General features: G+C 46.2%; 1 protein-coding gene across 1 annotated transcript in view; it reads right to left on the reverse strand.

The window, feature by feature from the left end:
• Positions 1 to 24,805, reverse strand: part of CRIP2 (cysteine rich protein 2) — a 60,161-nt gene that overhangs the window by 24,027 nt on the left and 11,329 nt on the right. Inside the window, exon 2 of the mRNA XM_040410863.1 lies at positions 1,269 to 1,363. Within this exon, the coding sequence (XP_040266797.1) occupies positions 1,269 to 1,363 (95 nt within the window). The remainder of the gene's footprint in view (positions 1 to 1,268; positions 1,364 to 24,805) is intronic.

Genomic DNA, 24,805 nt, shown 5'->3' on the forward strand with positions numbered 1-24,805 from the left:
GATGCCACACTTCTTTCACATGAGCAATAAATGGCTACTGGATGGAATGGGCACCATATGGGGTCTGTTGTAGCCACATGTGAACGAACGTTTTGGTACGTCCGCGTGGGACGGACAAACTGCAGATCTGTATTCGACAAATCCACAGTGGTTTACAGTACCAGCAATGTGGATGGTTGTTCTTCATCTTCTGGGGATCTTACCTGCTCCGCCCGGCCGGGTCCTGGCTCCTTTGTTCCCCTCCGGTTTGATGCCACTGCAGACAGTGACTGGCCCCAATGGGGGACCTGCGTCACATGACCGATTGACGCGACGCATGGGAGGGGCAGGTCACCTCTGTGGCCATTCATTGGCTGCAGCAGCGTGAAACCGGATGTTGATAGCAGAAGACCGAAGCGCTGCGACGGAGCCAGAACTCAGTGGCAGGGAGCAGGTAAGTATGCTCAGCCTCAAAGGACGGGGGCCAGTCTGCCAAAAGATCTCCAAAAGGAGAGCAACCCCTTCCACATGCTGTGAAAAAGATACACAGCACGAACTGACCTAAAAATATTTTGCCGTTTTTAAACCAGCACCTGGATCCGAATACTTTTGTAACTGAATTGTAATATGCCACCTGCTGTTGGTTCTTTTTCTTATTTCTCTGTCCACCTTGCTAAGGTGTACACACATGCTCAGTTCTAACCTCCAGCTGCGATAGGGAGAAAGCAGCAGCAGAAAGGACACGGCCCCTGAGCTGTGATAGGGAGAAAGCTTCAGCAGAAAGGACACGGCCCCTGAGCTGTGATAGTGAGAAAGCTTCAGCAGAAAGGACACACCCCTGAGCTGTGATAGTGAGAAAGCTTCAGCAGAAAGGGCACACCCCTGAGCTGTGATAGTGAGAAAGCTTCAGCAGAAAGGACACACCCCTGAGCTGTGATAGTGAGAAAGCTTCAGCAGAAAGGACACACCCCTGAGCTGTGATAGTGAGAAAGCTTCAGCAGAAAGGACACACCCCTGATCTGTGATAGTGAGAAAGCTTCAGCAGAAAGGACACACCCCTGAGCTGCCAGCTTAAAATAAATGTAGCAGAACAATTAGAGCAATGAATGGGGAGATCTCTGGATCCATGTGAGGTACAGGGCTGGTTCTGGGTTTGTTAGAAAGACATTGTCATGTACTGTATGATGATTTTTTACATTAGTCATGGGAGAACCCCTTTCCGGGCTGCATTATCTTCTATGGACCTCTCTCTCATGGGCTGACAAGTAGGCTGTTTTGTAGGTCCTTACCTCAGCGTGTCCTCCGGGATTAAGGGTCTTATTGCAGTGCTCGCACTTCAGGCAGAACTTGTGCCAGTCTTTTCCCAGCGAGGTTACCTTCTCCGCTGCAGAAAGAAAAGAGAGGCGTTTAACTAAATGGTCACAACCGACTCTGTGGTGACAGTCACCGAAATGGAAAAAAGTGACAAAAATGAGACCAGGTCAATGCAACTAAAACTTTGCTAAGGCTACCCAACTTCTTCTCCTTAATTAAAAAATTGAACTGCAGAAATAGTTAATAAAAATAGAGTCGCATGTTAAAGCAGTCACCATTCCTCGCTGCTCTTTTAAAACATTACCAGCAGCCATACATCCACGTGACCACTGCAGCCAGTTACTGGCTTCAGTGGTGATTTTGGCACGTACGGCCTGTGACCACCTGGCATGGCTCATGTGGATGCACGCGATGTCATGGCTGCAGGACAAGTAGACACAGACAGTCGGGGGTCACCGGAGCTATCACTGTTTGATCGGTGGCAGGAGGTCCGGGCTCTAAGACCCCCACTGATCAGGACAATCTAGGAGTACTGCAGTTACCGGCTCCGTCCACTACAAAATGGACGGCGCTGTGTGGCTTCAGAGCTGATCGACAGCGGTCGGGGGGCGCCGATCAGAGATGTCCTGTCTTAGGGATTAGGCAATCATTACGTTATAACATCCCCTCCAGTGAATGTAATAAGGGTGGCGGTAAAGAGGGCCCGGTGAGCGGGTAGACATCTGCTGTGTCTCCTGTACATCTCATACATCAGGAAGAAATCGTTTGGCCACAAATAACGTGACCTTCATACTTGGCTTAACATGAACTAATGGGAAAGTTACAATTTTCCATTTCAAGCAGCGGCTATAAATCAACTGGAATCACTTAAAACATTAGAAATGGATGAAAGGCAATTTGCCCGTTTTATACTTATCGGCATTAATGTCTAAATATGGCAGCGTAAGCCGATTAAAAATGTTTTATTTGCGGTCTTGTGAAAACTCTAGGGGGTTCTCACTGCAGATTCGGATATCTCCATTACGCTCCACGGAGAAGATGGCAGCTGTTCTGCACGGTAACACAGGAGGAAGCGGGCCTCGAGCGCGAACGCCGGTCTCCTATGGAGTGTACATGGGGGTTACTTTTTACTTAAAAGGATACTGTCACCTCGTTTTAGCCTAAAGAGCTGCGGACATGCACGGCTAGATCGCCACTAGCATGTGCGCAATATACCTGCCCCATAGCGCTGTGATTTTATAGATATGTCAATCAGCCTGGTAAGGAGCCCAAGGGGCTGCACTAACCTTCTTGGGGCCCAGCACCGCCTGCGTCCTCCGAATCTCCTCCTTGCTCACAGTCAGATCGCCGTAATCTCGTGATGCGCGAGCTCGCGCATGCGCAGTTCCTTCCCTGAGGCTGATGCCAGCACAGGGAAGGAACACTATGCCGGCACTGCGCATGCGCTAGATTACGGCGATCTAACTGTGAGCAAGGAGGAGATTCGGAGGACGCAGGCGGTGCTGGGCCCCAAGAAGGTTAGTGCAGCCCCTTGGGCTCCTTACCAGGCTGATTGACATCTCTATAAAATCACAGCGCTATGGGACAGGTATATTGCGGACATGCTAGCCGTGCATGTCCGCATCTCTATAGGGTAAAAAGAGGTGACAGAATCCCTTTAAAGGAGTTTTTCAAAACTTTATAACTGATGACCTCAGGATAGGTCCTCAGTTTTTGAACAGTGAGGGTCCACCACCCTGGTTACCTGAGGATAGGTCCTCAGTTTTTGAACAGTGAGGGTCCACCACCCTGGTTACCTGAGGATAGGTCCTCAGTTTTTGAACAGTGAGGGTCCACCACCCTGGTTACCTGAGGATAGGTCCTCAGTTTTTGAACAGTGAGGGTCCACCACCCTGGTTACCTGAGGATAGGTCATCAGTTTTTGAACAGTGAGGGTCCACCACCCTGGTTACCTGAGGATAGGTCCTCAGTTTTTGAACAGTGAGGGTCCACCACCCTGGTTACCTGAGGATAGGTCCTCAGTTTTTGAACAGTGAGGGTCCACCACCCTGGTTACCTGAGGATAGGTCATAAGTTTTTGAACAGTGAGGGTCCACCACCCTGGTTACCTGAGGATAGGTCATCAGTTTTTGAACAGTGAGGGTCCACCACCCTGGTTACCTGAGGATAGGTCATCAGTTATAAAGTCTTAGAAACCCCTTTTAATTCCTCATCATTTTTTAAATCTCTGCTAGCAGTCAGTGAATGGTTACATTCATTGTGCAGATCTAGAGGCTGAAAACCTTCCCTGGCCATGTCCAAGAGACTGAGATTCGGAAGAAAGGGCTCTGTGCACACTGCTAGAAGCCCCCCGGGAATATAAACCTTTATCTAAAATTCAGTGCTGCGCTATAACTTCGTAAAGGGAGCCCGCTCTGATTTTGCACCAGTAAGAGCGGGTTCACATTGGCGTTATGGAATTCTGTTATAGGATCCGTTATGAAGGAATATAACGGAATTCTAGGACAGAATGCAAAACGGAAGCCTCCAAGCGTCATAATCCATGCTGTGGGACCTGTGAAAAGCTCATTGTGCAGGGAGGGAGAAGATAAGCTGTGACCATCACCTATTGTGAATGGTGGATTCTGTGTTGTCTATGCACCCACCCATCCAGGGGCTGGCATCGTTTGTCCATCAGGAGCCCAGTCTACCAAGATGATGGGGCGCACACCTCAACATAAATTAGACGAAGCTTAGGGCAGTGCAGGGGGTAAAGGCTGGACTAGTAACCGTGCCCCATTATATACTGTAAGTGCGCACATCCCTATTATCTAGGACCGATCACACAAGATCTTTCTAAATAGAAGGATTTCCAGGTTTCCGTGATGCATCGTTTGGCCCGATCCACGCCCAAAGGGTGCGACCCCCACTACACATGCCAGGCTCTTTTCCCGGTCTGCTCCTATGAAAAGGGCTTTTCATGGAAGAAATGAGCGTGTTTCCTGTAAAAGCTATAAATAGGTGTGAGCGCCGCACTCCTCGTTCTTTCCACGTGTGATTATGTCAGATTGTCATGAAAGCACCAAGAAGACACAAACCTTCTGCCAACCACAGTATAGTAATAAGGTACCGTTCACCGAGCAGAAGCTGATGCATAACGGACAGGTAAGTTCTCCGCCAGGTAGATACGTGACTGCCCTGACATAGGCTGTAATTGCAGAATATCCTTCTTATATCTCCGCTCCGTCCATGAACAGATGCAGACCACAGAGCACAGGCTGCCTTCTCAAACAGCTGATCGGTGGGGGGTCCCGGGTGTCGGACCCCCGCCGATCAGATGCTGATGATCTATCCTCTGGAGAAACAAACTGCAGAAGCCCTTCAATAGCAGCTGCTGATGAAAATAGGTGTGTCAGGATTAAAACCTGCTGGTGGGTAAACGCACCCACACAAAGCGCTATAAAAACATAAACACCAGAATAACAAAGCGAGCGTCCACAGTGATTTTGGAGATAGGTGCGGGTCCCGATCCTAGCGACATGCCACCAATGTCTGAGATGATAAAACCCCTTTAAGGTCGCTGGCAGCAGACGTCACCCGCCCCGTTCATTCACAGCTTCTGTCTGTGCAGAAAAGCTGAAGCTTGGTAGACTCCCCCTGGAGGGACCGATTCAGGTCATGCAGAAGATAAAAATAACAGCCATGGACATATGCAGGGAGAGAGGGACGGGCAAAATGATTACATAACGGGCGGCTGGGGGAGACATTTTCAGGATTGCAGAGGAAATTAGGAGAGTCTGCGGTGACTACAGCGAGAGACGTGGCCTCACTGATGACCTGACAACATAGGAGAAAGTCCTCACAGACCAGGAGATGCCTCCGCCGGAGTTTAATGAGCCAGTTATAGCTGTAGAAACCACTGTTTAAAGGGATAGGAGTAGAAAATATTGATTCAATATATGATATTAAAGGGGTTTTCTGGGTGTTTAGTACTGATGACCTATCCTCAAGATAAGTCATCAGTATGTGATCGCTGGGGCTCCCTCAAATGTTTGAGTAGGCTGCAGCAGTCCGGTGAATGCCGCAGCCTTCCTGCAGTTTACCACACACAGCACCGCCCACTGAATCGTGGTCGTTCTTGGTATTGCAGGTCGGCCCTATTCACTTGAATGTGACTGAGCTGTGCCTCGGCCATGTGACTGATGAACGTGACCTCACTGGCGCAGACTCACCGGTGCACTGCAGCCTCTTCAGGCAGCTGATTGGTTGGGGTGATTGATGACATATCCTGGGGGTGAGACAATAGTATCCATGAGAACCCCTTTAAAAGATGTCAATTCGCTTTAAAGTTTAATAAGCATCTAGGACAACAGTGACAGCCTAGTGATTCCCCATGTCGTCTCGGACAACCCCTTTAACCCCGAAATTCTCTCACCGCTAAGACTTGTCTGTCACTGCTCTAATGTTGTGGCAACTACAGTGTCTCCGATATAAATGCATAGGTTCCATTGACAGCTATAGACACATCTGCACGGATTTTTTTATTGTTTGTTTGCTCCCTGAGTGCAAAAGGACACCACTTTCTAAATAGTCTGCACTAAAAATGTCCTACTATTTTCTTGCCGTACAGGCTGCGTAGCTCCTTTACATAGCTAGCTGTCCTGCTGCATACTGGAGATCTGAAAGCAGACTGCTGGATCTCCCTGCTCTCAGGGGTAGAGACAGCAGCAAGAAAGGGGATGTTGTACATGGCAGATCAGAGAGTGGAGACAGAACAAGCATCCAAGAGTTTAGGACGAGCAGATCACATAGGCTGTGGATAGGAGGAAAGCACACACAGACAGCACTCTATAGAGTAGTGTTTCCCAACCAGTGTGCCTCCAGCTGTTGCAAAACTACAACTCCCATGCTGGGAGTTGTAGTTTTGCAACAGCTGGAGGCACACTGGTTGGGAAACACTGCGCCCGGGCCGGCGGAGGAACGGGTCATACAGGCAATCTCTGCAGGGGGGGGAGGAGGAAATCACACACTACTCTGCTTTAGGGGTGGGCGATATTGGCGATATGATATGTGCCACGATATGGATTTTGTGTACATCGCCTATATCGCCGCCCCGCGATATGACCACGGAGCGGTAGTGAATGATTGCGCAGAAGCTTCTGGCTCACCGCTCCTTGGCCTCCCGACTCCGCACCGCGCTGTACTGGCCAGGGCCGGCGTGCACACAGCCTCAGCCCGCTTTGCTGACGCTGTATGTGACGTCAGTCAGGTCCCGCCCAGTGCTCGAAGAAGACGCCACATCTGCGGACTCCATTAGCCGGCCGCTGCCGAGCACCCTGCAAGAAAGGTAAGTATAATAACAGCGACTCTTGTGGGGGGACGGGGACTCTTGCTGGAGGATCGGGGTTGGGAGGGGGGAGTGGATAAGGAAAGGATCTTTTTGCAAAGGATGGCCAGAACCCGATCATCTTCTGATGGCACTGAGACCGGCTGCTCTGTCTGAATATATAGCAAGGCCCCACACATGGAGTCTGATGATGGCAAATGCTGGGGGACACATGTCTGTTGATGGCAAATGCCATGGGGCACTGATCTAATGGCACTGGGGCACTGGGGGACACATGGAGTCTGATGATGGCAAATGCCACATGGGGCGGCTGATCTGATGGCACTGGCTCACTGCTGGGGGCACATGTCTGATGATGGCAAATGCCACATGGGGCTGATCTGATGGCACTGGCTCACTGCTGGGGGACACATGTCTGATGATGGCAAATGCTATGGGGCACTGATCTGATGGCACTGGCTCACTGGGGGGCACATGTCTGAATAAGACATGTGTCCCCCAGTGAGCCAGTGCCATCAGATCAGCGCCCCATGGGGCATTTGCCATCATCAGACAGTCTGATAGATGATGGCAAATGCCATGGGGCTGATGGCACTGGCTCTGGGGGACATGTCTGATGATGGCAATTGGCAAATGGCATGGGGTTGACGCTGACTGATGGCAAATGGCATGGGGTTGACGCTGACTGATGGCAAATGGCATGGGGCTGACGCTGACTGATGGCAAATGGCATGGGGCTGACGCTGACTGATGGCAAATGCCATGGGGTTGACGCTGACTGATGGCAAACGCCATAGGGTTGACGCTGACTGATGGCAAACGCCATAGGGTTGACGCTGACTGATGGCAAATGGCATGGGGCTGATGAAATTTCTTGCAAAGTTTATTAATCTGTATTTTTTGTATACATACAGAAGAAAATATTATATCGCATATCGCACATGCTTCAAATTATATCGCAATATAGATTTTAGGCCATATCGCCCACCCCTACTCTGCACAGTATCTGCCGGCATACAGGCCCTCATAGAAGGGGAAATCAGTTGAAGAATGAAGCTGTACTGAGACTGGAGAGCTAGTGAAGGCAGCAGTATCCTTGATGCACATGTCACATTCATCATAGATTACCAATCAAATTCCAGCTCTCGTTTATTATAGGTCCTATTAAATAAAAAATAAAAAAAATGGAATTTCATTAGTATTCATACATTTCCCCAAAATCTAAATGATCTTTAGCTTCTGTCATAGAGAAAACAGTAGTGACGACTGTGGACAGACCGTGATGGGAGTGATCACCACAGCACAACACTGCAGAATATGTTGGCGCTACATAAGAAACAGGAATTATAGACAATATATACAGTATTGTGGTGGCAGATCCAGCCTCAGACCCGAGGGGCGCGCATCTGATGGATGAATAGTAACGGATACCCTACCACTGATGATTCCCAAGTGTGGTGACATCACCCTGAACAATTGCAGGAAGCTGCTGACAGATTCGCTGCAGGACGGCTGACATAAGTGCTAGCAGGAACTTCACAGCCAAGGAGACCCCCCCTTCCCCCTCGTGTCTGGCCATCTGATTAGCGGGGGTCCGACAACCCTCATACCAGCCGATCAGCTCTTCTGCAGCTGAACTACGCAGTGGATGGATCTGGTTACTGCAGAGCTGCCCCCATTCACTTCAATGCTGCAGTAACCAGCTCCGTCCATTTCACAAGGGGTGGAGCTGTGGAGTTCCGGCAAGGACAAGCCCTTTACAGTCAGTTTAAACTGTTCAATTTTGATTTGCATTGTATTCACAGTGGCCTCGCACATTATGTTATCATGTAATAGTTGAAAAGGTCAGAGCGCTCTGAATTATTAACATGTTAATCTAATCGGATCCCCATTCTAAATGGAAACCAGTAGTTACATAATTCAATTTCCTCCTTGTAAAAGTAATTACCGGTACATGGCACGTCCTAGTTCTCTAGTGAGAGCGCAAGATAAAATGACTTGATCACTCCAAGGAAATCACTAACCGTTCCGCAATCTTCTGCCCGCTCACCAGACCTCCGGGCCACACGAGAAACTGCAAGACGTGGCACTAGGCTAAAATATAGACGAATGAGAGGACCGCAAGCTCTCCTGACAGCTCTCTAATCTTAGGACTCTGACTGATGCGGTTCCTCTGTTATTGCTCCTGGAAATGCATAAATAAATTGACAGGTGTATGTGATTTCTGCATCTGATAGATTAAAAAACGTTTTCTGGGGTCATAATTAATTTCGAGGTCTAATGTACAGTAGTCTATATTACTTTGGGGGTCTAAATTAATTTTGGGGCCTGACGTCTAACATTAAGGGGTTTTCCAGGAGTTACATACTGACAATCGATTCTCAGGATAGGTCATCAATATCTGATCGGTGGGGGTCTGACACCTGAAGCTTTTGACAACCGGCTGTTTGAAGCAGCTATAGCACTCGGCTGATCGCTGTGGCTCTGCATACTAAACCAAGCACAGCGCCATACATAGTATAGTGGCTGTGCTAGGTATTGCAGTTCCACGCCATTCACTAATGGGACTGAGCGTGCAGCCATGTGACCAATGCCGCAGAAGAGGTCTGAATGGTGAAAATGTTAGGGGTCAGGCCTCTGCTTCCACACAGTACATCATAAAACAGTCTGCATGCAGCCACCACTAGAGGGAGCTGAGTGCATGGGAAATTATACAATTGAAATTGATACTAATGGCAGACAGAGAAATCTCTCTGCACTGTGCTCCCCCTAGTGGTGGCTGCCAGACAATGTGGTGAATCTATGTCGGGAACAGAAGGAGTTTAGGGCTGGGCCCCCCATGACATCGATGGTATATTTAACTTTTACGCAATTTCTTTCTACTCTGATTATTTTTAGCAAATATACAGGAGGGCAACGTGATATTTCGCTTCCTATGGGCAACGTGTGCGACAATGAAAATGCCACTGACTGCATAAGTGGAATCTCTACAAAGTGCCCACCCAAGAAAGACTGTAGATGGAAATGTCAGCACAAGAGGCTAGTTAATTCCACAGTGTGAATTCTGCGGTTATCGTGTATCAGGCCCGGTGGGCCTCCTGACGTCACGGCTCTTATCTGCCACTTGTGGAAACTCTGGGATAAGCGCTGTCATCTCTGGCACGGCGGGTACAATGGGAGCCATTATCATCCACTGTCCAGTGTGTCTACAGCTGATTTACATCAACTAACTGGTGAGAGGTGACTTCTTCATGGAAACCGTATAACACAACAACAGGCACTAAAGTAACAAAGCCCGTAAGTGACTGTGTAATCGAACACAAACAGTTCATCTCACCCGCTGGGCGGCCCTTATATTTTTTGCTTTAAGAATAAATGAATCTTTAATTGTTTGTTCGCCTCTGGAGCAGCTCTGCTGCTTGATGGACAAACCGTTCCACTTGTCTCCATTCATTTCTGACCTTTGAGGGGCAGAATATAAAAAAAAAAAAAAGGAACGGACACGGAAACAAAATAAGTTTGTGTGAATGTAGCCTAAGCATGATAGATTTCATCCCAAAGTACTGACTTTGGGCACCGTTTAGTGGATGATACCGCACATACTTGCTTATCTCTCTCACGATACCTCGTAGATGCCCTTAGAACAGCGACTGTACTTCTGGACTTCAGCCTACAAAAAGTAATTTCCTTTAATGCAGTTGTCAGTGATTTACGTCTAATATGGCCTCCCATATATTGACGGCCGTTTACTTAACATAATTGTCATCGAGCCTTCGGTCTCCAGTGTATTCTGGGACCGGTGGAGTGTGAACGGTCACTGCGGTTGATAAGCTCTTCCAGAATCTGGTGGGATTTGTCAACATGTCTACTGGCCAGCTTTACGATCTCTATTATTTTACAGACTGGAAAAATAAAAGGAGCATTTGTTGTGTTCCCAGTGATAAACCTGATGATATAGTCTGGAACGAACCGCGCCTGTGTTGCCTCTAGATAACACGTGTGATGGGACAGGCGGCTTTTCCATGAACAGCTGTGGAAACTACTGCAACTGATACCACCAGTCTCCATGTAGAAGCTCCACAAAGACCGCTCTTCATGTGAAGTGGAAACCATTAACCGTTTCAAAAACAGAATCCTTCTTCTTCTTACTTACATAAGGATTAGACTGTGGTTAAATCCCACAGTCTAATACATCTGTGACTGGTCACCCACTGGATCCAGCGCTGGTTACTGTATATACTGCACCTACTGTAGCATATGTCAGACGAGTGAGGTACTGTACACCACACTCTCATACTTATCCCACTACTGAAGCCGCCCACTGCTGCTTTACCACCTCTACCCTACCCTACCCGCTTTTGGCACCAGGTGGTTTGTTATCCACATGGATATGGTGCCACCTCAATGCTCGCTCTGAACCCCCTGAGATCAAGTTTAAAAAAAGTACCAGGTACTTTTTTTAACACTGGCCTAGTAGGAAAATGAAAAAAACAGGGTAGAGTCGGGTAAAGGTGAGCTGGTGGAAAAAGTGAAGACCACTCAATATATTAGTAGTACAGTAGGTGTGGACACAATAACGCAGGCTTTAGAGGCCAGTCAGACCACTCTAGGTGGACCCAGCTGGACTATTTTTAGGGCTCCAGTAACAAGAACGTCCATAGACATCAAGAGGAAGCGCCTTAAAAAGTTACCAGTGTAAAATGTCTCTCCGCTGATAGCATCACAGACCTTCCAGTGACAGAGGTTAGAAGATCTGAAAGACTGGCTGCACGTTAGGTCATCTGACAGCCTGTTTTCACTTGCTTCAGTGTTGTTGTTGGTAATGACCACACCTCTTGTCTCAGGTGCAGCTTGTGGTCATTACTGCTCCACTATTTAGTCTGGACTCACACTTCTTACCATGCGGTTGATATTCTCTGCCTGGAGTTGGAAGAGCTGGTGTGTGGTCCTCATCGGAGTTCCCGCTCATCCATTTTCTATGGAAGATAAGTGTACTTCTCTTGGTATTTTGTTGCTCCCATTTGCTTGTTGTCTACTAGGCCTCAGGGAGACGCTGGTTCGTTCATCTGGGAAGGAAGCAGTAGTCTCAGACCCTGTCACTACTCCTAGGGATTTTCAGGGTTACTAGGGCCTAGGTTTACAGTGTATGAATATTCCCACCTTCAGGGTCTATTCATACTGACAGGAGTCAGGGCTAGGTTTAGGGTTTCCATAGATGGTCACCATTTCTCTTTCCCTAGCCTTGAGGCCTAGTTCCTGAAAATTTTCCTACTGTTGTCATTCTGGTGTTCCTCCCCTCCCCCTACACTGTGACAGATAGTCTAGTACCGAACATCGTCCAAAGTTGGGTTGCCCTTGACATACCCTTGATTTTAGTACAACAATACCCGCTTTTTCCCATGAAAAGCCCTTTTGGCATGGGGGCACAACCTGTGGCCTGCAATGCTGTCCTGTGTGGCTCGCAACTAGGCCTTGGTGATTCATTGAATTCGCCCTGTTTGTCCCACACAAGTTAGTTTGTAAGGAAAATGGCAAAATCAAACTTTTTGTCAGGGCCTGAAACTACAAGGATAAATGGCTGGCACTAGTTAATAGGTGGCTGGCACTGCTATTCGGCTACTGTTGTACAAAACCATGGCACTAGTATTGTCATGGTTTTGTAGAACAGGAGCTACATGGCAGTACCAACCACAAAATAGCAGCCACCCATTAACTAGTGTAGTGTATAAAGCTCATGCCATACTGTATTACCATTAACCCCTTAACATTCGCCCACTGTCTTCTGTGCAGGTGCTCAGTTTGCAGCTAGGTCTTTTGGCATTGCTGCAGTTGATGGGGGTTAAGGGCTGCTGGAGCGCTCTTCTGCTAAGAACCGGCCTTGGTTCTTAGCACAGGCTCCTGCTTCACGTCTAGAGTCAGAGGAAGCTCCGATCCCGGCTGTTAACCCATTTGATTGTGCCGTACCACAGCATGATGAAAGGAGACTCCCCCTCTGCGAGATTAGGATTTATATGACTCTCATTAACCCCAGTGTTGCCATTATGTGAGAGAAATGATGGAGGTCACTCATTAATGTGAGGCACATGCAGGTACTAAAGTAATAGGTACCTAATGGGCGGCATGAGGTTAATGTTTGGGTACATGAGGTTTGATGGAGGTTCAAAATTAATAACACCAAGAGACATACATTATTAGTAAGTCAGTTTAGTAAAGTATAGTTTTGGTATCCAGAATCGAGATACGGCACTTGGCATTGGAATCGAGGTCCAAATTCTGGTATTATGACAACCCTAATCTTCATTGTGGTAAACGACACCAGCACTTTTGATGTGGCCCTAATGTCACAGGTGGTAACACAACTCTAGGTTTTATTGTAGACCTTGTTTATTGGTTCAAGTCTGGCAATGTGGCCCTCAGACGAGAAAAGACTGTGCTCCCCTGCCCTGGAGGTCGGGTGATTTTTCGAGTTTGATGGCTTCCAGGCAATGAGACAGTTGTGAAAGAGCAGTTTCTTTGTGGCTTTACTTCATCTGATAGGACCTGGTTACTGATAGATAAGCACATTGCTCTGCATCCAGCCGAAGAGCCAGCAGTGAATGACCTTGTTATCTTCTCCCATGAAGGATACAGTCTGCAAGGGATGACTTCACACAATGGAGCCTCCAGACTGAACGTTCCCAGCTCTGATACCTGCTGCACTACTTATCACACCATGGCTGACCGTGCGTCCTTTATGCTCTACTAAGCCCACTTTTCAGATCAAAAAGTGGAGTAAAGCATTATAATGATTGCTGGAGGTGCTAAGTATCTGATAAGATGGGGATCAACCACTTGGATCCACACAGATCATGAGAACAGGGGCTTCTATGTCCTCCGTGGTCGAGGATGTGCACTGCCGCTCCACTCAGACACTAAGGGACTGCCAGAGAGTCCTGCAGACTTTGGGTGGAGGAACATGGGAGCCCCATTCCCATGGTTGTAGGGGGTCCCAGCAACCAGGCCCCCACCAATCAGACACTTATCACCTTTCCTTTGACCAGCCAGAATTGGGGAGCAGGTTCTCAAGCCTAACACCACTCTTCATCGCAGCTTTTAGTTATACAATAAGGCCACCAAAGAAATTGCCTTTCACTTTTGTAGACCATCAACTCCAGTGAGCGCAACCCTTAGGGTCCATTCACACGTCCGTAGAACGGGTCCGCATCCGTTCCGCAATTTTGCGGAACCGGTGCGGACCCATTCATTTCCAATAGGGACGGAAAAGATGCAGCCAGCACATCCACATTTCCGGTCCGCGGCTCCAGAAAAAAATAGAACATGTCCTATTCTTGTCCGCAGCTGCGGACAAGAATAGGCATTCTCTATTGGGTTGCCGGCGATTTGCGGCGTCAGTGTTTTGCGGTTCGCAATTTGCGGACTGTAAAACACTACGGACGTCTGAATGGAGCCTTACTGGGGAAGGAGGTATCTAAAATCTCCAACCACAACTGAAATTATATTTTTTTTGGGTGGATCTAACAATTCTCAGTAAGATTTAGGTTCTCATTATATCGACATTTTAGATCTTGTTCACACAGTGCACTTTTGGTGCAGTTTCCACTGCTTAACATTACAGTCTTCTCTTTATATGTCTCCTATTGGTTATGATGAAAATAAGGTAAAAACCTGTGACCACGGGCCACTTCAGCTTCCACCGTTAGTAGGAATGGAACAGTATATTTCTTATCAGAGTCAAACTATACAACTCGGCATCTGCTGTGAAGGAATCGACTGACAGCATCTAAAATAATTATAATGGTTAAATGGTCACTAACCTTTCAACAAACTTTACAGAAATCAACTGTACAGGTGACTATAAGAAACTTTGTAATATAACTTTTATGAGAAAAATGCTTCTTTTTCCCTCTAGCAGCTCATTCCTCCTCCCCAATCCCATCTCCATAGACTTCTAAGGGTAGCATGTAATCTGATCCTTCAGTGAGCTGACAGCCTGTCTAGTCTCTTAAGACAGATTTAGCACAGAATGTTACTTTAGGAGGGAGTGGGAGGCGAATGAAGCATTTTTCACTGATAAGATACATTACAAAGTTTCTCATATTCACTTGTACTATAGATTTAGCCACCTCTCTCCATAGACTTTTATGGCAGCATGTAATCTGATCTTTCAGTGAGTCTGTCTAGTCCCTCAAAACAGATTTAGCAAAGAATTCCAGTTCTGGGGGGTGTGGGAGAAAGAAGCATTTTTCTTTCATAAGATGCATTACAAAGTTTCTTACCTTCACCTGTATTATTAATTTATGCAAAGTTAGTTGAAATGTTAGCAACCATTTAGGAATACAAACTTCAGCGCGCACACAGCTCAGTTCACGTGTCATAGCTTAACAGGAATCTCCATTACTACTAACTGCTTCCAGTCCTTCCGGCTTCCCATTATGACACTGTCCCAGTGATCTATATTTGTCCTCGGAAACAATGACTTCTGACATGGCCATAACCTCAACTTATGAAATCTGCACAATTTAGTATAAAAATGGTTATGGGACTTATATCACGTTATCATTTATGCAATCAGTGAAGAAAAAATAAAGAAAATGTTACAATGCGAGCAGATGTAGTAGCACATTGTTATTCTGGTTAATGTGCAACTGTTTTTGAATGAAAGAAAGTCACGCTGCATTAATTTTCTGGAATGTAATTAAGAGCGGTTCTCCATATCCCACACCCACACCGAGCAGTCTGCCGTGAGGTCCCTATTTGGAAGAAGCTTCAGCTAAACTGATAACCAGCTATTACATTAGATGATTCATGGGTTCTACCTGAGGTATGACCTTCAAAAATCTATTCTTCAGCCTCCTAACGCCTCAGCAAAACAGGCGCTCGTGATATTTCAGAGGGGAAGACACTGTCAAGTCTATTACTGGGGGATGTAGAAGGCTCCAGTAATGGGGCAAGAAGGTCTTACATAAGACAAGCTGATGTGTGGACAACTGAATGTAGAAAAGATCATTTCAGCTTCACCACAGAAACATCTCAGTAGACATATAAACCCAAAGAAATAACACGTGAGGCATTTAAAGGGTAAGGAAACCTTTGTAGAAAAAACGAAGGGGCAGAAGTGCGCCTCTTCGTCTTCCATCAGCTAAGCTCGGCTTTTTGGACATGTGGAGAATTGATCTATGGAAAACATATGGGATCTGTACTCCAAACGCTCGAAAAGCTGACCAGAGCCGATGAAGCTAATGAACTAATGAACCTTCATTTTTTCCAACAAAGGTTTAGGAAACCCTTAGTGACCAGCCTGTTTTGGGAATTAGTGACGAAGCAATTTTTTTAATTTTTTCCATCGTCGCCTTTCAAGAGCTGGAACTTTTTTATTTTTCCATCAATGGATCCGTTGGAGGGCTTGTTTTGTACTGTACTTTTTAATAGCAACCGTTTTGGGATCTTTTGATTGCTTCTATAATACACTGTACTGCTAATGCAGTACAATGTATTATACTGTCAGTGCTATACTGAAAGAGAAGCGCAGCCTGATGGGAATACACTGCAGGCAGGCCTGGGGACTTCATTAGGCCTCAGGCTGCCATGGGAAGACATCGGCACCCCCGCAATCTAATTCACAGGATGCCGATGAGAGACAGTGAGATGCCTCGGCAATTGACCGCAGCATCTAAGGGGTTTATCAGCACTTCTGCTGTTCCAGGTCATTGAAGCAGGTTCCTGGCTCTCATGTGAAAGCCGAGCCCACGCTCTGCTGCACAGGAGACCTTAGACTGGGCCACCGTAAAAAGGCGTATTGGATGTCACCAATGAGCTAACATATTGGATTGATATAAACACTTCTTTAATCCAAATCCCAGTGGTATACCTGTCACAGGAGCATGCTGTAGAGGGCCTGGAGGATAGTGACCACCTATGTTGGTTCCATCTATGGGGGCACTGCTGCTCATTGAAGAGACACAGAGGTGTACAGCAACTTATCTTTGAGGCAAATGCACGCAAAATAGCTCATACCATACTACCATCTGCAGACGCTGTTTGGGGTTCTTACGCCCATCAGTACACAGAAAGGTAGTGGTTAACTGGATGAGACGCAGACATTTCCATTCATCTGAACGGCTTTGTTTTGCGGGAAGCACAAGCATTTCTGCAAGCCCCATTCAAACGAATGACACCGATCTTCAATCAGTGGTCTGTGTCCACACTTTTTCATTTCCTCGCACAAACTGTACAATGGCTTCAAAGAAAATCCAGTATCGAAAAGAAAAGCCGAAAGCTTCACAACGAGAGGAAAGGCTGCATTTTGATTCTACAAAGTGGCCCCCTCTCCTCTCTGTACAAACACATATAGTAGTAATGTCACAACATGCCGGAGACCGTGGCCATCTTTGCAAACTTCAGGACATGTACATCATCAGTTCCAACATACATGTAAGTCAGGGTGATGGTGCAGGCACAAAGGGGATGGGGGTGGCTGTCGAAAGCTGCCCTCCTGGACTAATGGCCAGGATCGGAGAGAGCTCCAATCCTGGACAAAGAACCCCTGAAGCACCAGGACCAATGGCTGACGGGGACAGCACGACCAGCGGGAAGGTCCAATTTTCAAGCCTTGGGTATGTCCTAACAGATGTGTATTTGAAATTTGAATAATGGAAAGCAACAGAAAAAATATGACAGACACCATTGTATAATTAAAACAAAATATAAAATAAATAAAAAATGCTAAAAAAAAATGAAATGTAATAATTAACATCATTTTACGCGATTATTATCTGATCTGGCGGCAGCTCTAAGGAGTTATATGAATATATTTATACATATACGCTCATTTAGCTCATAATGCTTCAGCGGAAAAGCAATAATTACAACCAGTTAATTTGGCTTTTCTGTTTTTGTTATTTCTATTTTTTTTCTGCAGCAAAAAGGGAGGAAACAGAAATTCGAGAGATTAACTGAAAAAGAATGGAGCCAGCTGAGGCGTCCAGGAAATAAACACTTCTTCTGCCATCATTAGGCTCCATTTCAGGAAAAAGGCGCTGCTAATCACAATACCCCATTGTACTGATGTATAGATAGCGGTGGGGAAGATTAAACAGCTAGGAACAATCTGACTTTCCTCCGCGCTCTGTGTACTGGAGGTTTTCAGACGCCGGCTTCCTTGCATTATAAAGGCTCTCTGGTTATTAATGGAACTGGATGTAGTTCTGGAATTACTTTACAGGTTTATATCCTGTGTAGCCACAGCTACACGGAGCAGGTCATATACTCCTGCCCCGTCTTCTGCGTGGACCCCAGCAGCCCTCTCATAATTCTGTGCCCGTCTCTTCTGGACAGCAGGTAAAGCTGTGTGGTATATACAGTACAGACCAAAAGTTTGGACACACCTTCTCATTCAAAGAGTTTTCTTTATTTTCATGTAGATTCACACTGAAGGCATCAAAACTATGAATTAACACATGTGGAATTATATACATAACAAACAAGTGTGAAACAACTGAAAATATCTCATATTCTAGGTTCTTCAAAGTAGCCACCTTTTGCTTTGATTACTGCTTTGCACACTCTTGGAATTCTCTTGATGAGCTTCAAGAGGTAGTCCCCTGAAATGGTTTTCACTTCACAGGTGTGCCCTGTCAGGTTTAATAAGTGGGATTTTTTGCCTTATAAATGGGGTTGGGACCATCAGTTGCGTTGAGGAGAAGTCAGGTGGATACACAGCTGATAGTCCTACTGAATAGACTGTTAGAATTTGTATTATGGCAAGAAAAAAGCAGCTAAGTAAAGAAAAACGAGTGGCCATCATTACTTTAAGAAATGAAGGTCAGTCAGGCAGCCGGAAAATTGGGAAAACTTTAAAAGTAAGGGCTATTTGACCATGAAGGAGAGTGATGGGGTGCTGCGCCAGATGACCTGGCCTCCACAGTCACCGGACCTGAACCCAATCGAGATGGTTTGGGGTGAGCTGGACCGCAGAGTGAAGGCAAAAGGGCCAACAAGTGCTAAGCATCTCTGGGAACTCCTTCAAGACTGTTGGAAGACCATTTCAGGGGACTACCTCTTGAAGCTCATCAAGAGAATGCCAAGAGTGTGCAAAGCAGTAATCAAAGCAAAAGGTGGCTACTTTGAAGAACCTAGAATATGACATATTTTCAGTTGTTTCACACTTGTTTGTTATGTATATAATTCCACGTGTTAATTCATAGTTTTGATGCCTTCATAGTCATGAAAATAAAGAAAACTCTTTGAATGAGAAGGTGTGTCCAAACTTTTGGTCTGTACTGTACATGGACATCATTTTCTGGATCATATTCATACTCTCCTGCTTCCAGTTGCTCCCTGCCACTCTTCACTGGTCTTCCAGTTCCCACCTGTCAACTTCCACACAGACAGCGTCATGTGTGCGGCTGCAGCCAATAACTGGCCTCAGTGGTGACGTCTCCCCAAGTGGCATATCACTGCTGGGTCACATTCCGCTTGGGGACATGTCACCGATGAGGCTCGTCATTGGCTGCAGTGACACATGTGACCCTGTCCATACAGATGTAGACTGGAAGACTAGTGAATAAAGCCCAGGAGCCAAAGGAGAGGTGGAAAGCAGGTAAGGTGGATTGTCCCATAGGTAGATGTGTAGTAGAGCATAACACGGCACTCACCTGGGAGTAGAAATCTTCTTGCTTTATTGCTTTCTGCGCGTTACCTACACATGGACATCTAGGAGACGGCCGATTCGTGCATACCTGGCCAGACGAGGTGCAGGTATGCATGAAACGGCCATCGCCTAGATGTTCATGTCCATTTTCAGGTAACCCACAGAAAGCAATAAAGCAAGAAGATTTTTACCCCCAGTTGAGTGCCGTGTTCTGCTCTACTACACATTGCATATGGATTCTTTAAAGACACAGAGCACCACTAGGGAGTATGTGGCATTAGAGATCCAAGCACTGACAGCAGCATATGCAGAGCAGTCCCAGTAGTACCAGTCAAAGAAAATAAAACCTGTAGAGGGCGGATTCCTCAGCAAATCCACGTGTCGAAATCTGCATCTGGATGTCCGTGTGGGTTAGACTTTCCAAGAGGAGATACATTAAAGGCCTTTCCAAAGGCAGCTGATGACAACATATTACTAGGCCATGTCCCAGTCTCGGGGACCCCTACTGATTGCTAGAAGGAAGGGGCCGTGGCTCTTTCTGAAAGTACATAGAGACATTACTGCCCAGACACTGTGCAGGTACTGCAATTCAGACTGTGGCCCCATGGACCCCTCTGATATCATGACTAGTGAGGGTCACTGCGCTTGGACCTTTACCATCAGTGAGTGATGGCATATCCTGGCCAAGCTGACCACGTACATGTGGCTTGAGATGGTCAAAAGGGACAACTTAGACCATTTGCTAATTGTTGGTGTCTTGTGCTCACGGCATAAAGCAGAACAGTGGTCGTGTGTAAAAAAAATTGTGACTTGTTCTAACATTTACAGCTGTGGTCTGCAACCTGTGGTCGTCCAGCTGCTGGAGAACTAGAAACTCCCAGCAAGCCCTGACAGCCTGTGATTAGCGGGAAAGCCACGGCTGATTGACCACGGGATAGAATCCTATGATATACTTACCAATCACCACTATCTTTTCCTACACGCAGTCTGGTCCTCGGTGGTGCGGATCCTCTCTGCCCATCTATCGTCTTCCTCCTCAGTGGTGCGGATCCTCTCTGCCCATCTATCGTCTTCCTCCTCAGTGGTGCGGATCCTCTCTGCCCATCTATCGTCTTCCTCCTCAGTGGTGCGGATCCTCTCTGCCCATCTATCGTCTTCCTCCTCAGTGGTGCGGATCCTCTCTGCCCATCTATCTATCGTCTTCCTCCTCAGTGGTGCGGATCCTCTCTGCCCATCTATCTATCGTCTTCCTCCTCAGTGGTGCGGATCCTCTCTGCCCATCTATCTATCGTCCTCCTCCTCAGTGGTGCGATCCTCTCTGCCCATCTATCGTCTTCCTCTTCAGTGGTGCGGATCCTCTCTGCCCATCTATCGTCTTCCTCCTCAGTGGTGCGGATCCTCTCTGCCCATCTATCGTCTTCCTCCTCAGTGGTGCGGATCCTCTCTGCCCATCTATCGTCTTCCTCCTCAGTGGTGCGGATCCTCTCTGCCCATCTATCGTCTTCCTCCTCAGTGGTGCGGATCCTCTCTGCCCATCTATCTATCGTCCTCCTCCTCAGTGGTGCGGATCCTCTCTGCCCATCTATCGTCTTCCTCCTCAGTGGTGCGGATCCTCTCTGCCCATCTATCTATCGTCTTCCTCCTCAGTGGTGCGGATCCTCTCTGCCCATCTATCGTCTTCCTCCTCAGTGGTGCGGATCCTCTCTGCCCATCTATCTATCTATCGTCTTCCTCCTCAGTGGTGCGGATCCTCTCTGCCCATCTATCGTCTTCCTCCTCAGTGGTGCGGATCCTCTCTGCCCATCTATCGTCTTCCTCCTCAGTGGTGCGGATCCTCTCTGCCCATCTATCGTCTTCCTCCTCAGTGGTGCGGATCCTCTCTGCCCATCTATCGTCTTCCTCCTCAGTGGTGCGGATCCTCTCTGCCCATCTATCTATCGTCTTCCTCCTCAGTAAACATTCAGCAGAGGTCTCCATAACCTTCACAGCAGACTCCCTCATCCTGCGTGTCTGACATCACGGGAAGCCACAGGTACGTTTTCTAACCTTTATAGGTCAAATGATATTAGAAATTTAATTGACTGCTCTTGCGCCCCCCCCCCCCCTTCCATTCCCTATTGGAACCCCTTGGATGCCATGTAAATCATTCATGTAGATGCTGGCCTAATTGCCTACTTGCATTAGTCTTTATGGGGATCAATAACCCCCCCCCTCGTGTGATTAAATGGTGGCGGCTGTTACTGCATTGGAAAAGTAATACATTTCCCTCTCCGCAAGTTTATAGTCTCTTGTGTGACCATTTATGTAGCATACCACAATATGGACAGCAGTGCGTAAAGCTGCTCCATCTCATCTGCTGTCCGCAATGTTGTGTGTAGTGTGATGGACAACTCTGCTTTCAGACCCTCTTCCTCCAGAGTTCGGAGATCACTGCATACAGAGGCCACAAATTTACTAATCCTGCAGATGGGGGGAAACGTAGTCTCCACCTAGCATTCCCATTCAGAGACCTGGTACATCATCGTAGGTAAAGAAAAAGCCAGATGCTCCACTCATTCATGCTGAATGACGGAAGAAGCAGTTATGTCTGGGTTCAGAGCCACAGAAAAGAGCAGTCCTCCCTCTTGGGGGTTAAGGGAACGGTCACACATCCAGGTTTTATGATTCTGATGAGTTTTTCAAGCCAAAACCAGGAATGAATAAAAAAAAAATACAGAATCCATTTTGTGATCCATTCCTGATTTTGGCTTCAAAAGCTGCATCAGGAAACCTGAACATGTGGCCGTACCCTTAGGGTTGTCCAATGAGCGCCACGAGCATTGGCTTCCCCTTTAAGAAATGGTGGATTGTGATCAGTTCTTCATCAGGGTGCCCATCATGTGGGAAGGGACTGTCCCCACTAGACATCCCCTATAAAGTGCTAAACCTTGATCTTCACAATTTGTATCTTCAAGACAGAGTCAAGGCCGCTATAAAAAGAACACAGGAAATATGTTCTCATCCAGAAATGTAAAAATAGGATCCGATTCAATGTGTTCAGTAAATGTCATGAATCCCATGGGATGAAGGCTGCACATTTTTGGAGATCTCCATCTGTGATGAGCACAATGTAGAAGGAGTACAGGAGCTATACTGAAGCGGACTCTTACGTAAAACTAATCAGCCCAAACAGGCTTCGTCCAGCAGGAGGAGGACATCACTGTTTTGAACCAACCCTGTTTGAGATCTTTCTTAGACTAGAATTAAGCTACAGTCGCCATCCTAGTCTTGTTTTAAATCTACTATTTGAAACAAGACCAGGATCACAGTGCTAGCTGCCATACATTAACCGGGTCGGGAATGAGATGTGCAGGTAAAAGCTCTAGCTGCTATACAGCCTGAGATATATCAGGTTCAAACAGCCCACATCCGACTTCAGCCGGCTGTAATCTCAGTCAGCATGGAGGAGGACATGCAGACAGGCTGCAGGGAAAAGGAGGGGACATATAGATCCTCCTGCCCCTGTATATCTGTAAATGACCCCAGGGCGAGAGGTCACATGGACATTCTCTCTCACTGACTGTTGCCATAAACAATCATTTCTATCATATTTGATGGAGTCCTGAGGGTCACACAGGAAAAAAAATGGCTCTTTTTTCCTGAGAAAATATTTGACATGGTCACAAAAAGAAAAAAATGTAGCTTTGAGAATAGAATTTAACATTTTTTTTGTGGGGTTTTATATTTATCTGAGTTGGACAGTAGTTTCGTAGCAGCTTCACAAACCAGTGCCAAAAACCACAGACATCATCTTGCAGCAACTGTCAGCACGGCTATTTTAAGGCAGCCGCAGATGTAAAGCTAAGATGCAATTTCCAAGGAAATCAAACAGTTCAGATACATAATAGACCGATGCTGGTTTTTACAGCTAGTCAGGGGCCAAAGGAGCCCGCTACCCTAATATGCGACACATTACAAGCCATATTCCCAGTCCACCTTCACACACAGCCTGTAATGTATATTGTACTCATCATTCTTGGGTGCTTGGGATATTTTAGCCCAGTATCCACATTTGAGGCCTAAGAACCTGTATGCGTATTATTTAAAGGGACCCTGTCACCAGTGCAATCTGCAGGCAGAAGGTTATTGAGCAGGAGGAGCTAATATGTCAGCCCCAGTTACAGGAGAAATCAATAGTGAAAAAAAAAAAGTGAAGTCAAATGTCCCCCGGAGGTCTTGTTTGACCTTATGGGGGGCACAAAGTGTAAAATAAAAAATAAATAAATAAAAATTAAGTGTTTAAAAAAAAAATGAATAATAATAATTTCCCACCCCCCCAAATCCGTTATTTAAAAAATGTTAAGAATAGAACAAAAAAATAAAATAGACATATTTGGTATCACCGCGTCCACAACGACCGGCTCTATAATAATATCATATGATCTACTCCATCAGGTGAATACCATGGAAAAATAAAAACAGATTTTTTTAGTGAGCTCACCTCCCAAAAAACATAATAATAATGTTAATCAATCAAAAAGTCGTATGTATCCCAAAATCGTAGCAATAATAACTTCACCTCGTCCCGCAAAAAACAAGCCCTCACACGTGACTATAGCCAGAAAAATTTAAAAAATATGGCTCTAAGAAAATGGCAACACAAAAACATGATTTTTTTTATTAAAAAAGTTTTTATTGTGTAAAACGTAAAAAAAAAAAAAATAGACATATTTGGCATCACTGCGTCCGTAATGACCGGATCTATAAAGATATCACATGATCTACCCCATCAAGTAAACAGTATAAAAAAAATAGAAAAATTACACCAAACAGTTTTTTTTGTGACTTCACCTCCCCAAAAATTTGATAAAAAACTAAGAATACAGAATGCATAGTACAATAGGGCTGGAGGGGTTAAAAAAATAATAATAATAATTTAACTCACCTTAATCCACTTGTTCGCGCAGCCGGCATCTCTTCTATCTTCATCTGTGAGCAATAGGACCTTTGATGACGTCACTACGCTCATCACATGATCCATCACCATGTGATGGACCAAGTGATGAACGCAGTGACTTCATCAAAGGTCCTATTGCTCACAGATGAAGACAGAAGAGATGCCGGCTGCGCGAACAAGTTGATTAAGGTGAGTTAAAAAAATTTCTTTTTTTTTTTTTTAACCCCTCCAGCCCTATTGTAGTACATGGATTGCAGGATAAAACTTACCAGGAAAGGTTAAAGGACCTTAACATGTATAGCTTGGAAGAAAGAAGAGACAGAGGGGATATGATAGAAACTTTTAAATACATAAAGGGAATCAACTCGGTAAAGGAAGAGAGCATATTTAAAAGAAGAAAAACTACCACAAGAGGACACAGTTTTAAATTAGAGGGGCAAAGGTTTAAAAGTAATATAAGGAAGTATTACTTTACTGAGATAGTAGTGGATGCATGGAATAGCCTTCCTGCAGAAGTGGTAGCTGCAAATACAGTGAAGGGGTTTAAGCATGCATGGGATAGGCATAAGGCCATCCTTCATATAAGATAGGGCCGGGGGCT

This window comes from Bufo bufo, chromosome 11, assembly GCF_905171765.1.
Source record: "Bufo bufo chromosome 11, aBufBuf1.1, whole genome shotgun sequence".
NCBI lineage: Eukaryota > Metazoa > Chordata > Amphibia > Anura > Bufonidae > Bufo > Bufo bufo.